Source organism: Balaenoptera ricei, chromosome 16 (assembly GCF_028023285.1).
Source record: "Balaenoptera ricei isolate mBalRic1 chromosome 16, mBalRic1.hap2, whole genome shotgun sequence".
NCBI lineage: Eukaryota > Metazoa > Chordata > Mammalia > Artiodactyla > Balaenopteridae > Balaenoptera > Balaenoptera ricei.
In genome coordinates this window covers 35488050-35505958 of record NC_082654.1, presented here as the reverse complement: position 1 = coordinate 35505958, position 17909 = coordinate 35488050, and the positions used below count along the sequence as shown (strand labels likewise).

Sequence of the window (17909 nt, the reverse complement as noted above, 5' to 3'; positions counted from 1 at the left end):
CCACAAAAGTACATACTGTGCTATTCTACTTTTAGGAAATTCAGGGACACGTAATTCTAATATATAGTGCTAACAGTCAGGATGGGGGCAGGAATTGTCTATAAAAGGAGCATGAGGGAACATTCTGGGGTGATGAAAGCATCCTCTATCTTGAATTGGGTGATGGTCTCATGGATATATACATTTGTCAAAACTCATCAAACTGTATACTTAAGAACTGTGCATTTTACCATATGTACATTATATCTCAGGAAAGGAAAAAATAGTTCTTGGAAAAGATGCAGGTTAAATGTAAAGCTTCATTTTTAACTGTTTTTAACAATAAAAGTTAAATAGGCACTTGTGGGTAGGCCTAGCAACCACTGACTGTTCTTCTGTGGGAAAAATTACTCTTTCTGAAGTAATTGGTCTGAAAAGTGACCTTTGGGAACATAACCTTTTTAAGCTTGCATGATGTTAAATTACACACTACTGATAACTCTAAATTCTCTTAAAAACTGAGCGCTAAATATATGCTTTACCCACCCTACCCGACCCCCAGCATGGTGCCTGCGTAAATGCAATGGACTTGTGGCAGTTCACTCCTCTTCATGAGGCAGCTTCCAAGAACAGAGTTGAAGTGTGTTCTCTTCTCCTAAGTTACGGCGCAGATCCAACACTGCTGAATTGTCACAATAAAAGTGCTATAGACTTGGCTCCCACACCACAGTTAAGAGAAAGATTAGCATGTAAGTATAAAATGATGACTGTTCATTCAGCTAAGCTCTTACATCAGTAAACTAACATTTTTTCTTTCTTGTTTGTTTTTTGGAAATTTTTGAATAATAAGGTATTTTCCTTAACCATGGGTATCTATTATTGTTCACACTAACATATTTAATCATTTGAAAGTTTTCTACTCATTTTGCTCTTAAGATGCTATGAAAAGAAAGTATATTTGTATTTGCTTTTTTCAAGTCAAGTTAAATGCTTGTGTGTGTTACTCTTATAGATGGTATGCTTTTGGAAAGCAAGAATTTGAGCTTTATTCCTATCTTTGATGTGACTTTCTTATTAGCTGCTATGAAGTTTTGAAGTGTTATTTGTAGGATTGCTGTCTTGTAAACATAGTCCCCAGATCTTACCATCTAATATTCTTTGGTATCTGGGCAATTCTGTGCTTTTCTGTCTATAACTGAAATAGATGTAGTGGTGAGAAATAGCCACGTATTTCAGATATAGTATTACTATACATAAATAGGAAACTTGTGTTAAGCTTGTATTATTCTGGAATAGTAAAAGATAACGGGTGGTTTCACAAGTCCGATGAATAATAGCGAGGAATCTTGAGAAAATGCCCTCTTCCATTTATTGATCAGTAGGTGGCTCTTAGAAATATCCTGCTAGTCTAGTCCCCAGTTCTCTGATGTGTGAGCAGAACCATCTGCTGCTGCTGTAACGTTAATATGGGAACTGTGATCACCTTTTCTTTTATTTCTTTACTGAGAAAAGTTCTGTGCTTTGGAAAATTCTCAGAACTCTCTGGTCTGGGAATATATAGCAATAATCCATATATCAGACCGAAATAGACCTTGAATAGGCCATGTTGTATACACATGGGAATGAATGAGGTCATAACTGAGGGGAGCTGGCATACCACTGTCGCCCTTTCCAAGGGTTATATTTGGAGAATATCTTTAGAGCTTCATTCTGGCTACTTGGTAGATAATTTTGAAAATAAGTTCAAGAAAAATACTGTGTCTGGCAAGTCCCATAAATTTGATAATTCTCATGCAGATTTAAATGCTTTTTCTTCATCTAGATGAATTTAAAGGCCACTCGTTGCTTCAAGCTGCACGGGAAGCTGATGTTACACGAATCAAAAAACATCTGTCTCTGGAAATGGTGAATTTTAAGCATCCTCAAACACATGAAACAGCATTGGTAATGTTTCAGATTTAAGTTTTTAAAATGAAATAACCAAAAACATGCTGAATTAATCATCATGTCTTACTTCTTTCGGTGATGCAGGATAACCAACATAATGTCCTACTTTTAATAACAGTATTGTTTTAAAAAGATGTGCTTTTTAAGAATTAATGCCTGCAGGTATATAAAGAAAAAATTTCAAACAATACAGAAAAATAGACAACCACATCCGCTCAAAATGCAGTACTGTTGTTCATTTGCACATCCTTCCAGACAAAAATTTTATTCACATACTGGCATGTATTATATGTGACTTTTCTATTATCATAAATCATATATATCATTTGCTTTTTTTAATTATAAAGAGCATAAATGTTTATGATTGAAAATTTGGAACCCACTGAAAAAGAAAATAATCTTGCCATCAAGATAAAAGCCACTGATTTTCCTTTTGGTATTGTAATTTTTTCAGAATTAGATCTAAAGTCTGTATATACCCCCTTTATACTGTGTGAGTAAAGTGTCTGTGTGAGTAGAGGCAGCTTGCCTGATAGAGGTAATGTCAGCTCTGTGGTGCTGTAACAAAGTAGATGAGAACTGGGCAGTCTTTGGAAAAGCAGTAAGAAAAGAATGGAAGCTAGTAGAGGTAAGTGGTGGAAGATAGGAAGGGGAATGTTGTGATCAGAGGCTACCTTAGAAGTAGAAATTTAAGGAACAAAGCTGTATGAGTTGCAGAATGTGCTTTTGGTGAGGGAAGATGACGCTACGTAAATTAATGTCTTTAGGGGCAGATTTAACTTGTAGTAGCTTTACTTACCTAATATCTTTTATGGTTAATTTTCTTCCTTATGCCATGGTATAAACTCTGAAGTTTTATGTAGAAACCTATCTATAAAACATTGTAGAACTTTTTGCTACTTTAAAAAAAAATCTGTGTTTAAAAAAAAATAGCAAAGTTGCAGACTAATAAGAAATGCCACTGCAAAATTTAAATCATAACAGTATCAAGATGGTACAGGGAAACTTGGAAAAACTGACATGGAAAATCTTCCAGTCTGAAAAGTTAATTCTACATGTTGTTTTCCTCTGAGCATTCTACTATTAAACCACTCATTTTTTTTATTAACCTTAAAATACAAGGAATTAACTGTTGGTAGATAGTTGTGTTGCAGAGACATTGTCTTCCAGGTTTCCAGAGATTACAGGCCCTGTCTGTAACAGGATGGGGCAGAAGAGTAAGGGTGCAATTTGAAATGGATGAGCTCAAGAATTCTTGGATATAAACTATTTTCCATTCTGTGTGCCATCCTGATAGATGTCCTGGGATGATTATTCAAAACATATCAAAAGAGCTGTGTTCACCAATTAGAAATGATTTTATTGAGGGCAAAGGAATGATTTTGGTGACAGCAACAACATCAAAGAATGAATCTGAAGCAAAGTCATGAAGATTAGATAAGCTTTATAATTAGCAATAGGTTAAAATCAGACACATTTCATATGTACTGTGTTTAGATGTGTGCACAAGTTAGCTTGACAGTTATCCAGAACTTTTATTCCATGAAATCTCAGGTTTCAGTTTTAACTTAACTTTCATGCATTAATTTAGTCGTTCACTCATTCTGACACCTATTGTGTATGGGTATAATCCTGGATGTTGGGGAGACAAAGCTCTGGGACATGACCATGAGATACTTATTGGGTTTATAACTGGCAAATCCCTGCCTCCTATCTCCTTTTCTCCTTGGTACATCATAGACATAGATCCTGCAGCCTCCAACTCAGAGTATATAATTTTCTACCACTGATTTTACCAAACAAGTAATTCAAGGTCCTTATCCTGCTGGAGCAACTCATTGAGGAAGATATAAATACCACCCAGTTTGTCGGCTATTCCATCAGTGTTTTTCTAAGCAGAATCCAGAGCTGACAAGTGCTGTGTTATTTCTTCATGTAAAGAAATCCCAACCTTTGGGGTGTTTTATTAACCTTTAAAAAATAACATAAACACCATGCTCTTTGGGAACAGTTTTGAAATGACTGTTGGTCACAATTTAAGTTTTTCATTACAGCAGTAGTAGCTTTTTCAGAGATGTAGGACAACTATGAAGCTTAATCAAAATATTTAATAACATATCACTTGCTAAATAGGGTTTTCAGGCCCTGTCAGAATTTAGCAATCATTGCACATTCTTTGAAGAGCAAAGTTAAGTCAAAAATGAAACAAAGACATGAAATAACTTCTTAATTGTTCTTGATTGGAAACACGAAAGTTCTTAAAAATCAGTTATGTATAGTCCTTGATTAATGCTGCAATTTAAATTATCTAGCATTGTGCTGCCGCATCTCCATATCCCAAAAGAAAGCAAATATGTGAACTGTTGCTAAGAAAAGGAGCAAACATCAATGAAAAGACTAAAGAGTAAGTATGCTTTTAATAATTAAAAATTATTGACACTTTTATTTTTGGAAAATACATTCATTGTCCGGCTGACTTTTTCTCTTTAAGATTCTTGACTCCTCTACACGTTGCATCTGAGAAAGCTCATAACGATGTTGTCGAAGTAGTGGTGAAACATGAAGCAAAGGTATACTTCATTTTTGGTAATCTTTGGTAATCCAGTGAGTTTTCTATTTAGCAGATGAAATGCCTGACTTCCTAAGCTATTTACTCTTTCATAGGTATTTTTCCCTCAGAGTAGTCCTACAGATACTTTTTCTATATCGTTTTGCTAGAAAGTCTGTGGATTTACTCAAGAAACATTATTCCTATATATCCTTCCTTCGCTCTTCCTTTTAACCACACCCCACTGGTCAAGTTATCCTTCTTTTTCTAACAATACACTCTTAAGAATATCCCCAGCCAGACATATTTATTCTGACCTATCATCTTTTCTGGGATTCTCTTCTGTTATCTTCTGTTGCTTGGTTACTATGGTAACTCCTGTTATTTACCCCAACCACAGTCTCTCTTACCCTCTGTTATTTCATAATTAAGCCAGAGATCATGGAACAGAAGGAAATAAATTAAGTAACTTGACTAAAAACATAGCTCCTCATATTGCGAAGTTCTGTAGTTGGCATTTGTACACAAAGCATTTTTTTAAAATCACAAAAGTCATTCCAGAACATTCAGTAGAGAAATGTATTCTAAAATGTGGCATGTAAGATGGTTTTAAGGAATATCCCAAATGAACATTTTTGTAAGAGTTATAATTTTTATTAGGAGAATATTGGTTTCCTATTTGTAGAAACGGTATACTTAAGTTTAAAAGTCAAGGTGATTTCACTATGTTGGACACCTGAAGCTTATATAATATATGTCAACTATACCTCAAAAAAAAGTCAAGTGGATTTAAAGAAAACAAAGCATTTTATTCATGTAATAATCAGGTTTTCATCAAGGCTAAAAGTCATTATTTCTTACCCAGGAACTTAAAAAAAATTACTCAGTAAACAATACACATAGCATCCCAGATTGGAAGAGATAACAGTCACCTAATTCAACAGTTTTCAGTTTTTAGCCATCGATCGTTGCTTTCTTCAAACAAAATCTGTGGTAGAAATTCATTATATAATAGAATTGAGCTGCTGTGATGAAGGGAGAAGAAAGAAATAGAGATCCCTTTACCCCTTGGGGACCCCTGAGGCTCTTCTCTAAATGAACTTTGCAGAATGATTTTCTAATCTGTCCTTCCTTGGGTTTCCACTCAAGGAACCACTTAGAATTCTACAGTTTCTTTTTATGTTGCCTCTCAGTGTCCTAATTTCTCTTTTATTTTGGGGGAATTCTTGATAATGTATAATCTCAATCTTTCCTATTGTAAAGCATTGAAAAAATAAAGTTTATTTCTGCTTGACTGCTTGGCATATCTCATTTGTCTGTCTGTCCTATAACTTTTCGTTGATTGCACTTTTTTTTTTACATGTGGTGCATTACTTGAGGAATATCTGGATGCATATTAAATTTGAGTTGTGAAGCTCAGTGAAACAATCTTGTCTAGGGTGACCAACCATCCAGGTTTGTCCCAAGACTAAGGGATTTAACACAGGACTTTCAGTGCTAAAACCGGAAAAGTCCCAGGCAAACCAGGACGAGTTCGTCACCCTAACCCTAACACAGAGTGGCACCCAAATAAAGTTTTCAAGTGGATATATAGTTCACATTGCAGTGAGTTTTGGTACATGAATAAACAGATTAATTGCTCTGGGCATTTTAAGTTGATTTTTCTGATTCTGTAAGCATGGAGACTAGCTCTTGATAGGCTACTTTTAGATTCATTGAGAAAGTCTTACTATATAATCCTGTTCAGGTCTTCTCCGATTCCATGAATATGAATTGGACAGTGTCTCAAAACACTAGTGGTCACATGATTGATTACTGAGGAATTTGATTTCTCAGTTAGGTTTTGAAGAATTATTTTCCTGGGTGGGGCGGGGGTGGGGATGAGATAGGAGGGGTCTTACAGGTGATTTTTTTTTTTTAATTATGAAAAATTTCAAAAATACAACCAAGTTGAAAGAATTTTGCAGAGTATAACTATATACTTACCACCTAAATTCTACCACTAGCATTTCACTGTATTGTTTTCTTACATATCCATCAATTTCTCTATCCATCAGTATCTTATTTTTTGACACACTTCACAGTAATTCGCAAGTTACTACACACTTCTCCCTAAATTCTTTTAAGGCATCAGCTAGAGGTCAATATTTGCTTACAGTCTTTCTTTGGATGTGAAATTTACATGCAGTGAAATATACAAATCTTAAATGTGCATTTACTGAATTTTGTCTAATGCATACACCTGTGTAACCAAAACTCTTGAAGATAGAGAACATTATCTCATGGCAGAGGCCATGTCCCAGCCAAGGCAGTCTCCATGCCTAGAGGCAACAACCATTTTGATTTTTTCTAACATAGATTAGATTTGCCTGTTCTGGGCCTTCATGTCCATGGGATCGTACAATATATACTCTTTTGTGTAAGACTTTTTCCACTTAGGATAATGTTTTGGAGATTGAACCACGTATCAATAGTTTGTTCTTTTTATTGCTGAGAAGTATTCCATTGTGTGAATATACCATAGTGTCCTTATCCATACAGATTATATTTTACATGATAAATAAGATAGAAGATTAAGCCAATATAAATAAGTATTTTAATGCTGATTTAGTCTCTGGCTTTGTTACTGACTGTTATCTTGGGGTTAGTCTCCACATTTCTGCACCTCAGAGATCCATAAAAATACATGCATTAGACTTTCTTAGGCAGTGTCTCACTCTAAATGTGGTGAATCTCTGAGTACTTCAATGCTAAACAACTGTTATTCAATATTTTTAATCGAAAATTGGACCTTCATGAATTGGTAAATTTATACTCTAGATTTGAGCAAAAATACTTTCTTTGGCACTGGATAATGGGCTTCATAAGAGATTAATTGAGATTTTTAAATTAGTAACAAGTGCTGGATACATGATTAGATCATTTTAAATTTTGTACCGCAGGCTAATTTCACCTTTTTCTGATTGTTAAGGTTAATGCTCTGGATAATCTCGGTCAGACTTCTCTGCACAGAGCTGCGCATTGTGGTCATCTACAAACCTGTCGCCTACTCCTAAGCTATGGGTGTGATCCTAACATTATATCCCTTCAGGGCTTTACTGCCTTACAGATGGGAAATGAAAACGTGCAGCAACTTCTTCAAGGTATTGAATACTTCCGTGAAATTATAATTTTTTAAATTAACCTTTAAGTTTTTTTCACATATCATGTAGGAGTTGGTAGTAAAAAGAAAAATTTTCAGAATTGTTGGCTGTTATTTCTTCTTCATCAGCTCATTGTACTCAATGCCCAAATGTTGTAAGTCTTTTATGAGTTTGTTCCAGTAGCATTTGCTGCCCAGCTTCTGTGAGTATATAGCTGTCTCTTAAGTTTTTATCTAGAAAGGTTTTAAAATTGAGACACAACAGTTGCTATTTCTTTTTAAAGAAAGGAAAACTGAAAAGGGTAGATGATGTCTCTTAGAAGAGCAACCATAGTGATAAACAGTACTCTAAAGACTCGCCCTGCCTCTTCACTCTTTTTTAGATCCTTCATATAAAGCATATAGAATTTGTACAAGGTAACCAACTATTTGACTTACATGTAACTGTTGAATGGACTGATACTTATTACATTTTAAAATCAAATCAATTTAGATCAGATATCTACACATTTGGCCTAGGTTAAACATAAATCAGCCTAGAAATCTGGTCCCATAAATTTTAGTGTCTTTGCTTATATCTCTGTATTTTACTAGAATTTAATGGAGTGTCTTTGACATCTCAAAGCTCAAATGAGAAGAAACGTAACAGATCAAGCCTTTTGTACCTTTTATAGTCACCCTTGATGATCCTTATGCCTATGGTCTGGAAACTGCATTTTGAGAAAAACACTGCTTGAATAGATGAAGGCAGATTAATAAGATCTCCTGTGAACTTCTAAAATTGTGAACTAACTACAAGACTGCTCTCAAAATTGCCTTTACTTCCCCGTATACCATGCATTTGTTTCAGTGTCAGTTTTGGGGATAATAACATTAGTCCTATTCAGTTACCTAGTGATGGACATTTACAGTCTTCCTAGTTTTATACTAAGTGCTGTTACTTACCTTTCCAACCAGTTTCTTAGAGTCAGTTATCAAAGTGGAATTTCCAAGTCAAGGTTAACATAATTGTTAAATCATTTCTAGAAAAGCTGTTATGTACCATTTTACATTCCTACCAGTAGTATGTGACAGGACCTGTTTTCCTTGTCAGCCCCAGGTATTATGATTCTTAATCATTTCCTTGGGTGAATGTGTGTCTATGTGCGTGTATGTGAATTACAGAAGTAATGGACGCTTTTTAAAATGCAAATTATAGAAATATTGACAGTGTAACTCCCCATTTGCTCTTTGCCCACTAATGGATGAAAAAAAAAGCCCAGTATTTCATTATTTTAATTTGCATTTCTTAGATTTATGTTGCAGTATTTTTTCCATTTTGTTCTTTGCCTATGATTTTGTTTAATGCTGTGTTATTTATTACCTGACATATTTTTCCAAATTAGTTTTGTTTCTGCCTTTGATATACTGCTTTAAGATGCTTTTCTGCTCCAAGACAAAAAATATTCACCTATATTTTCTTTTAGTATTTTTAAGGTTTAATTTTTTTATACTTAGCGTCTTTAATCCATCTGAAGTTTATTTGTTCTGAGAACAAGGTACATGTTTTCTTCCTTTCCTATGAGATTTTAAATGAGCTATAAAACAGAGAGTTTCAGACCTGAAAATAACTTCAGATGTTTCTAGTCCAACTTCTCTCTTTTTAGAACTGGAAAAATCAGAGGCCTAGAAAGTTCAAGTGACTTGCTCCAATTCAGGTAGCTAGTCAATGGCAGAACCATGGTTAGATATCTAGCTGTTGCTCTCCTAATTTAATACTTTACCACCAGTCAACTGACTTGGTTATAGAGCAAGCCATCTTTCATTATATTATGTTCCTTTATATTGCTTAAATCTCATTTTATAATTATTATTCACATCTACATACATTTCATATATGTAATGTTTCAAAAAAGTTTTTATTGCTTTTCCCCTACTACCATGGAGATTCCCTATGTAATTATCACCAAACTATAAAAAGAACTTTACTCTTAGATAAGATGCCTTCCTTAAAACTTGGTCCCACCTTCCAAATGGGAGTTAATCACTCTTTACTTCTCTTTCTTTTTAGAGGGTATCCCATTAGGTAATTCAGAGGCAGACAGACAATTGCTGGAGGCTGCAAAGGCTGGAGATGTAGAAACTGTAAAAGTAAGACATAATCTTATGGTTTTGTTAACTTTTGTGTTTTTATTTTGACAGTGTTTAATGAATCTGTACTGTAAAAATGAAAAATCTAGTTATATGTGCATTGTTTTAAAAGGTAAATAATGCTAATCTAGTTCTGCTCTGCAAATAAGGGTCATTGGGTAATGAAAGAAACCTTAGTTTCACATGCATCTCAATAAATACATCATAGTCACAAATTTAAATAAACTGCATGTTTATGGGAATGCATTTTCTTTAAAGGACCTATTCATTTGTCCCTTTAAAAGAATAAGGTGTATGAAATTATTGTCCATTATTGTTTACATATGACACATAAAACAGGAAGGGAAGAAAACTAAACAATGTATCCCTCCGTCTATATATTTTTTCTGGTTTCTTCATTTCTTTGCCCCCTCTACCTCTGTGAGGACCCAGTGTTTAAATATAGTAATAATATAGTGTCACCACCTTTCAGAGCCACTGTCTCCTAATAATCTTCAATTTATCTGGACTGAAATGTTCTTTTTCTTTCTCAGAAGAGCCAACTTGAGCCCGTCTATGGCCCCCATCTCCTATAACAGTCTTCCCTAGAATAACCTTTTCTCGAATTTTGCTTTTACTGTAGAATCATATGTAATGTCTTAATGCCTATACCAGATATTTCTGTTACCTACAGAAACTGTATATCCAGCTAAATAACTCAGAAGATTAAAATTTTGAAAGAGCAAGACTGCTTTTCAAGTCAACTAATATAAATTAAAATTAACTCGGCATGTTTCATGATTAAATAATTCTTTTTTTTTTTTTTAAACAATCTTTTATTTTATTTTTTATTTTTGGCTACATTGGGTCTTCGTTGCTGCGTGCAGGCTTTCTCTAGTTGCGGCGAGCGGGAGCTACTCTTCGTTGCGGTGCGCTGGCTTCTCATTGCGGTGGCTTCTCATTGCGGAGCACGGGCTCTAGGCGCTCGGGCTTCGGTAGTTGTGGCACGTGGGCTCAGTAGTTGTGGCTCGCAGGCTCTAGAGTGCAGGCTCAGTAGTTGTGGCACACGGGCTTAGTTGTTCCGCGGCATGTGGGATCTTCCCGGACCAGGGATCGAACCCCTGTCCCCTTCATTGGCAGGCGAATTCTTAATCACTGTGCCACCAGGGAAGCCCAGATAATTCTTTAGTAATGCAATAATGTTAATTTTAATTTCCAAAGCTAAGAGGGGGGAAAAAGCCCAGTTGTGTCCTCCCTCCCCACCAACACATCCCCCACAGACTTTCAAAACAGTGCTAGGTCCTATTTGAGGGGGCATTGATAGGTAATAAGTTTTATAAAAAGCTAAAATTATTGATTTGATACATGTCGGAAGTCTCTATTTCAACCAATTTCACTATATTTCTATATGGTGTTGTTAATCCTGAACAGACCCACCCCACAAAGTCAGTTTTACATTTCCTGAGAAGAAAATGTGAATGTTGGCCTCATCAGAACTTGAGCTCTGAGGACATTTATTCACTGTCCTTTTAAATAAAGAGATTTCTGGAAGTTGATTTAAAAGTCCATGCGATCTTTTCCTACTGCTTTATGTGTGTAGGTAGTACAGTCATCTCCAAATAACTTAAGGGTTTTTTTTTTTTAATAACTTCATTTTTTGAAAGAAAAATGCTATTATGCAATTTTATTGTTTGACTTGTTTTATAATTACGTTCTCATGCCCTTAATTAGAAGGTTAACATGATATTGAATGGGGGATTTTGTTTCTCTTACTGACTAATGACTTGTGGAAAAACAAATCACTTGAGTTAAGGGTAGTTAGCTTAGTTTTTTCCTGGAGGAGTGATAAGTTGGGCAGGTGGAGTTAGAGTCAACTAGCTGATTTTTTTGTGTGTGGGGTGGAGGTGGTGATAAAAAATTGTAATGCTCATCTACTTACATATGTTAAAGAGCATAAAACTACATTCAGTACATCTAATATTAAAGACCAGACTTTGTTCTCATAGAGATAGAAGAAGCCTAGAGGAAGAAATAGATGAAGAGAGGATGAGATTGGGGACAGGAATTGGACTTAGAGAATAACATAATGCCATTGAATTGAGGAAGACCTTCCTCTATCCCTGTGATAGTCATTAGGCTGTCTTCCCTTACCTCTGCTTTAAAAGTCACTTAGAGGAGGGACTTCCCTGCTGGCACAGTGGTTAAGAATCCACCTGCCAATGCAGGGGACACAAGTTTGAGCCCTGGTCCAGGAAGATCCCACATGCCGCGGAGCAACTAAGCCCGTGTGCCACAACTACTGAGCCTGCGCTCTAGAGCCCACGAGCCACGACTGCTGAGCCCGCGTACCACAACTACTGAAGCCCACGTGCCAAGAGCCCGTGCTCTGCAGCAAGAGAAGCCACCGCAATAAGAAGTCCGCGCACTGCAATGAAGAGTAGCCCCTGCTCACCACAACTAGAGAAGGCCCATGTGCAGCAATGAAAACCCAACACAGCCAAATAAATAAATTTAATTAATTAATTAATTAATAAAGTCACTTAGAGGAAATTTATCTCCAACAACCTTTCTATTCCTTGTATATCTCTAGACAGGTGGCTTGGTATGAATCGCTGGGACATATTACCCAATGAACACTTAATTATGTGCTTGGTTGTGTTTGTTTACTGGTGAGCTATCAGGCTAGATACTTTTTGGACACCTACTATTAGAAAACTTGTCTGAGTGGACAAAACTAAACTTGAGAGCTAGGGAATTAGAGTGGCCAGTGATACCTACCAAACCTAGCAGCACTTGACACGTGTTAAAAAATACTCACTCCTAGAGCCCGGCTTCAGACCCATGAAACACTGTTTCTCAGTGGTGGGACCCTGAATGTATATATCTTGTTTGGGAAGCACTGAAGAGCTTTATCAGACCTGTTACTAAACCTGTTGAGATAAATCCACTGATAGCTGGCTCCTTTGGTTTATTAGGCTTAAAGTTATCCCTGCTTTTAGGGTAGGGTAGTTTAAAAAAGGGGGGAAGGGAAGGGTTTTTACTAATATTCTTTACTAAAATACTCTTTTGACTTTTTTTTTGAACACCATGATTTATTACCTCTGTTGCTTTCCTTCCCCAAATGTTCATACTTTTCATGGAAAATACTCGAGTATTTTGAGTGTTACTCTGACAGCCTTTCTCAGCTAGACTTCCTCATCTGAACCAACAAAACACAAAAGAATTCTTTGAGTGACTTTAATTCTCCCAAGGATGGTACCTAACCAATAGCATTCTATTAGTTAATTCATTCCACATAGTACAGTATAATTCTCTAAGTGTTAATTCCTCGACTGCCAGCATCAGCATCAGCTGCGAGCTTGTTAGAAATGCAACTTCTCAGGCCCCATCTCAGACATACTGGATTAGGAAATCTGGAGGTTGGACCCACTGCACATGAACGTTTAAGAACTACTGTTCTAGAACAGTACTTCTCAAACGTTCATGTGCTTACAGATCACCTAGAGATTGTGTCAGAATGCAGATTCTGATTCAGTAGGTGGGAGTCTGAGAATCTGAGTTTTTAACAAGTTCCCAGGTGATGCCATCATGCTTCTATGATCCAGTGTATCTCTACATATATTTGTCACAAAATGAAAGCTATGATTGCTTTCAGGTACTTGCATTACCTTTATGTATATAGCAGTAATGGTAATAATAAAATTTACCTACTAGCTTTAGCAAAAGTAGATGATTATAGATAAGAGGACCAGAGGGATTTCCAATAAATGATAAGATGAAATAAGAAGAATAAATAGCAAAGAGTTTCTGAAAATACTGATATGATGAAACAAGAAAATAAATCAGACATTTAAAATTTCTACTAAATGAATGAAAACAAGTCAGAATATGTAGCATCATGTGTATGAGAATACTGATATGATGAGACAAGAAAATAAATCAGACATTTGAAATTTCTACTAAATGAATGAAAACAAGTCGGAATATGTAACATCATGTGTATACTGTGTTGCGTCCTATAGAAATTGTGTACTGTTCAGAGTGTCAACTGCAGAGACATTGAAGGGCGTCAGTCTACGCCACTCCATTTTGCAGCTGGCTATAATCGGGTGTCTGTGGTGGAATATCTGCTGCAACACGGAGCTGATGTGCACGCTAAAGATAAAGGGCAAGTACCAACAATTGCCATGGCCTCTCTGTTCCTTTATCTGACCTTTTTAGGAAAATCTGAAAACATTTTTATGATAGATGGTAGTTCTTTTATTTTCAGAGAAGTCTGTTTCCTAACTGGCTTAAATATAGCTTCTTAATTTCAGTTAAGATTTTATGATGAGTAGCATTTATATAAAGACTTAGTTGCATAATGCCTTGTAATTTTGTAATGGCCAAGGAGATTACAACAATAGTGTGATGCTGATTTTTAATGTGGTAAATTTTTCAGTTTGCATTGAGGATACTTGAATTCTTCCAGTTTATTTTAACATTACTTTTCTTTAAAAATATGTAATTGGGACAAAGTGAGAGAGTGGCATGGACGTATATACACTACCAAATGTAAAACTGATAGCTAGTGGGAAGCAGCCGCATAGCACAGGGAGATCAGCTTGGTGCTTTGTGACCACCTAGAGGGGTGGGATAGGGAGGGTGGGAGGGAGGGAGACGCAAGAGGGAAGAGATACGGGGATATATGTATATGTATAACTGATTCACTTTGTTATAAAGCAGAAACTAACACACCATTGTAAAGCAATTACACTCCAATAAAGATGTAAAAAAAAAAAAGAGAGAGAAGAAAAAAATATATATATATATATATGTATTTAATTCTTGGGAATTCCCTGACAGTTGAGTGGTCAGGACTCAGTGCTCTCACTGCCGTGGCCCCGGATTTGACCGCTGGTCGGGGAACTAAAATCCCATAAGCTGTGCTGCATGGCCATAGCATAGAATAGAATATTCTTAATTCTAGATATTGCAAAATAGATGTTTGTTATGTTCTCTGCAATTTTAAATATTTTTAAAATGTCCGCTCTGCCTACCCCCCCGCCCCAAAGTAATTCGATTTCTGCTTTCAATAAATTTAGGTTCTATAAATTTAAATCAGTAAAATTTCTTATGCAGGTCAAGAAATTTATCAGCTGTATGTAATTATTTAAATTTAAATATATATTTGTGTTGTGTTGCTTATTTAACTTTTCAGAGGCCTTGTACCTTTGCACAATGCATGTTCTTATGGACATTATGAAGTTGCAGAACTTCTTGTTAAGCATGGAGCAGTAGTTAATGTAGCAGACTTATGGAAATTTACACCTTTACATGAAGCTGCAGCAAAAGGAAAATATGAAATTTGCAAACTTCTGCTCCAGGTATATTTAAATACTTATGGACAGGGTATATTATGTAGAATATGTTTATGATATTTCTAATAATTCTAATATAAACTTAAACTAGTTAGGGGGTAGGAAGCAAAAATCTAATTCTGTACCTAGATTTCAGAATAAATGTCATGAACAGTGTAAGCCAGGTTTATTTAGTACTAATGAAATTGATAGTACTGGTTTATCTGTACTGGTACCAGTGTAGATATTTTACAGTAAAAAGAGTATAGTTAAATTTATACTTTATACGAACATTGAAATATGTTTGTGAAAACTAAAAATAGCATATGTGAAAGGTAATTTTAAGTGAAATACTACCTTGTTTTGAATGTAGTTTAAAATTTTGACTATATTATTGCATTGTTAAAGCCCAGTAATATTTAAGTGCCTCTGTATTTTTTGTTGTAATTTTTTATGTATTAAATTAAGCGTTATTAACAGTCACGTTAACCTTTAAGGTAGAGTGTCTGTATAAAATAGTTTTCTTTAGCTCAGTGCTTTGTGACCACCTAGAGGGGTGGGATAGGGAGTGTGGGAGGGAGACGCAAGAGGGAGGAGATATGGGGATATATGTATATGTATAGCTGATTCACTTTGTTATAAAGCAGGAACTAACACACCATTGTAAAGCAATTATACTCCAATAAAGATGTTTAAAAAAAAAAAAAAGTTTGCTTTGGTATCGTTACATTGAATATTTTCTCATTGACCAAGGGCAAACTTAAGCTAATTCCTCCCTTTCTGTTTTTCACATGCCCAGCATGGTGCAGACCCCACAAAGAAAAATAGAGATGGAAATACTCCCTTGGATCTTGTTAAAGATGGAGATACAGATATTCAGGATCTACTTAGGGGAGATGCAGCTTTGTTGGATGCTGCCAAGAAGGGTTGTTTAGCCAGAGTAAAGAAGTTGTCTTCACCAGATAATGTGAATTGCCGTGATACCCAAGGCCGACATTCAACACCTTTACATTTAGCAGGTAAGTTAATGAAGTGTCACAGATTTAGGCTGGTGACATCTAAGATTCGTTTTACCTGAGTACAGTATTTCCTGTAAGTAAATTTGAAAGATTCAAATCAAGTATCTTCTAATACAACAATTATACTCTAGTGTATTTGTACAGGGCCATGTCCACTTTAGCACTAGCATGTTACATTCATTAAGAACAATCAAAAGAGGCTCTGCCAGTCACCATGTGCTTTGGAACCTTTATTCCAGGTCATCATATTGTTTGAATCATCTTTGTGAGTGTGTTTTGGCTACAGAAACTTTAAAAATAGGCCTGCTGAGCTGGCCATCCTCATGGAATGCTAAATCTTTCCATTCTTCTAATGATAGCTGTTAAGCATAAGCAGAAAAAATCTTTAAAGACTTCCAGAAGTTACATAAACTTCTTGTCATTTGTCATATTAGTTTGTAAGGCCTGCCTTAACAAATTACCACAGACTAGGTGGCTTAAACAACAGAAATGTATTTTCTCAGTTCTGGAAATGTTGGCAGGATTGGTTTCTTCTCAGGCCTCTCTCCTTGGCTTGCAGATGGCCACCTTCTCTCTGGGGCCTCACATGGCCTTTTCTCTGTGTATGTGCATCACTGGTGTCTCTATGTCCTAATCTCCTCCTCTTATAAGGACAACAGTCACATTAAATTAGGGTTGACCCTAACGGCCTTGTTTTAAGTTAATTATCTCTTGAAAGGCTTTATCTCCAAATACAGTCACATTCTATGGTACTAGTGGTTAGGGCTTCAACACAGGATATTTGGGGAATACAGTTGAGTACAAAACATTTGTTCTAAGTTTTCACTCATAAAATTGGCGCAATGTATCTTTGTCTTCACTGCATGTAATGCAGCATTGTGATTTCAGCACAGCTTTTTGAGCTGCACTGAAGATGCTAGGGGGACTTCCCTGGCGGTCCAGTGGTTAAGACTCCATGTTTCCACTGCAGGAGGCACGGGTTCAGTCCCTGGTCAGGGAACTAAGATCCTGCATGCCACTTGGCCAAAATATTTTTTTAAAATAAAAACAAAGTTACAAATGCATATTCCTTTTAAAAAATAAAAAAATAAGATGCTAGGGAATGGGCCATTAAAATCACTGAGCTACAACTAATACTTTAGTGGAGTTGCGTCATAGGCACATTTGACTCATACAAGTTTTATCTAAATACATGTGGTTTGAAAAGAGAAAAAAAAGGAATGCAGGTGTTTCTGCCACTTTGTGTAATGTAGGAGGTGTAAGTTTACTCTTCTCTCAGTTCCTTTCTGTCTCACAGTGTGAGCAACTATGTTCCTAGGTTTTTGTTGTTTTGGGGGTTTTTTTTTGTTGTGTTTTTTGGCCACGCCTTGTGCAGCATGTAGGCTCTTAGTTCCCCAACCAGGTGTTGAACCCGGGCCCCCTGCAATGGAAGTGCGGAGTCCCAACCACTGGACTGCCAGGGAAGTCCCTTAAGAGATAATTTTAGTGTATGTGGTTTTAACCTTTAAATTATGACCCCATGTAAGTTGGAACCCCACTGGCAAAGGAAAAGAATTACTCCGTCTATGTGTCTTTTAGAGCATTAAAAGTGCACTAAAAGTGATAAGCCACAAATGCTAACGAAGCGAGGTAAAGCTTTTCTTCTTCCACTGGCAATCAGGAGTTTCTAGCCCAGGTAAGACAAAATGTGGCCTGACCTCTGATTCGAATTGTGCTGTGCGTAATTACGTATATTAGCTTTGTATTTTTATGGTAGCTTACCTAGAACATTTAATATTACTATTTAAGTCTGTGTTCTTTGTAAGTGGCAAATACGTTGTATACAC

General features: G+C 36.0%; 1 protein-coding gene across 2 annotated transcripts in view; it reads left to right on the top strand.

The window, feature by feature from the left end:
- TNKS2 (tankyrase 2) overlaps nt 1–17909 on the top strand; it is a 69980-nt gene that overhangs the window by 22079 nt on the left and 29992 nt on the right. Inside the window, exons 8-16 of one of the 2 annotated variants that reach the window (XM_059899696.1) lie at nt 542–728; nt 1802–1923; nt 4239–4330; nt 4418–4496; nt 7446–7617; nt 9667–9746; nt 13748–13893; nt 14926–15091; nt 15864–16083. In XM_059899696.1, coding sequence (XP_059755679.1) covers nt 542–728; nt 1802–1923; nt 4239–4330; nt 4418–4496; nt 7446–7617; nt 9667–9746; nt 13748–13893; nt 14926–15091; nt 15864–16083 — 1264 coding nt within the window. The remainder of the gene's footprint in view (nt 1–541; nt 729–1801; nt 1924–4238; nt 4331–4417; nt 4497–7445; nt 7618–9666; nt 9747–13747; nt 13894–14925; nt 15092–15863; nt 16084–17909) is intronic. The other variant, XM_059899695.1, reaches the window with a different exon arrangement.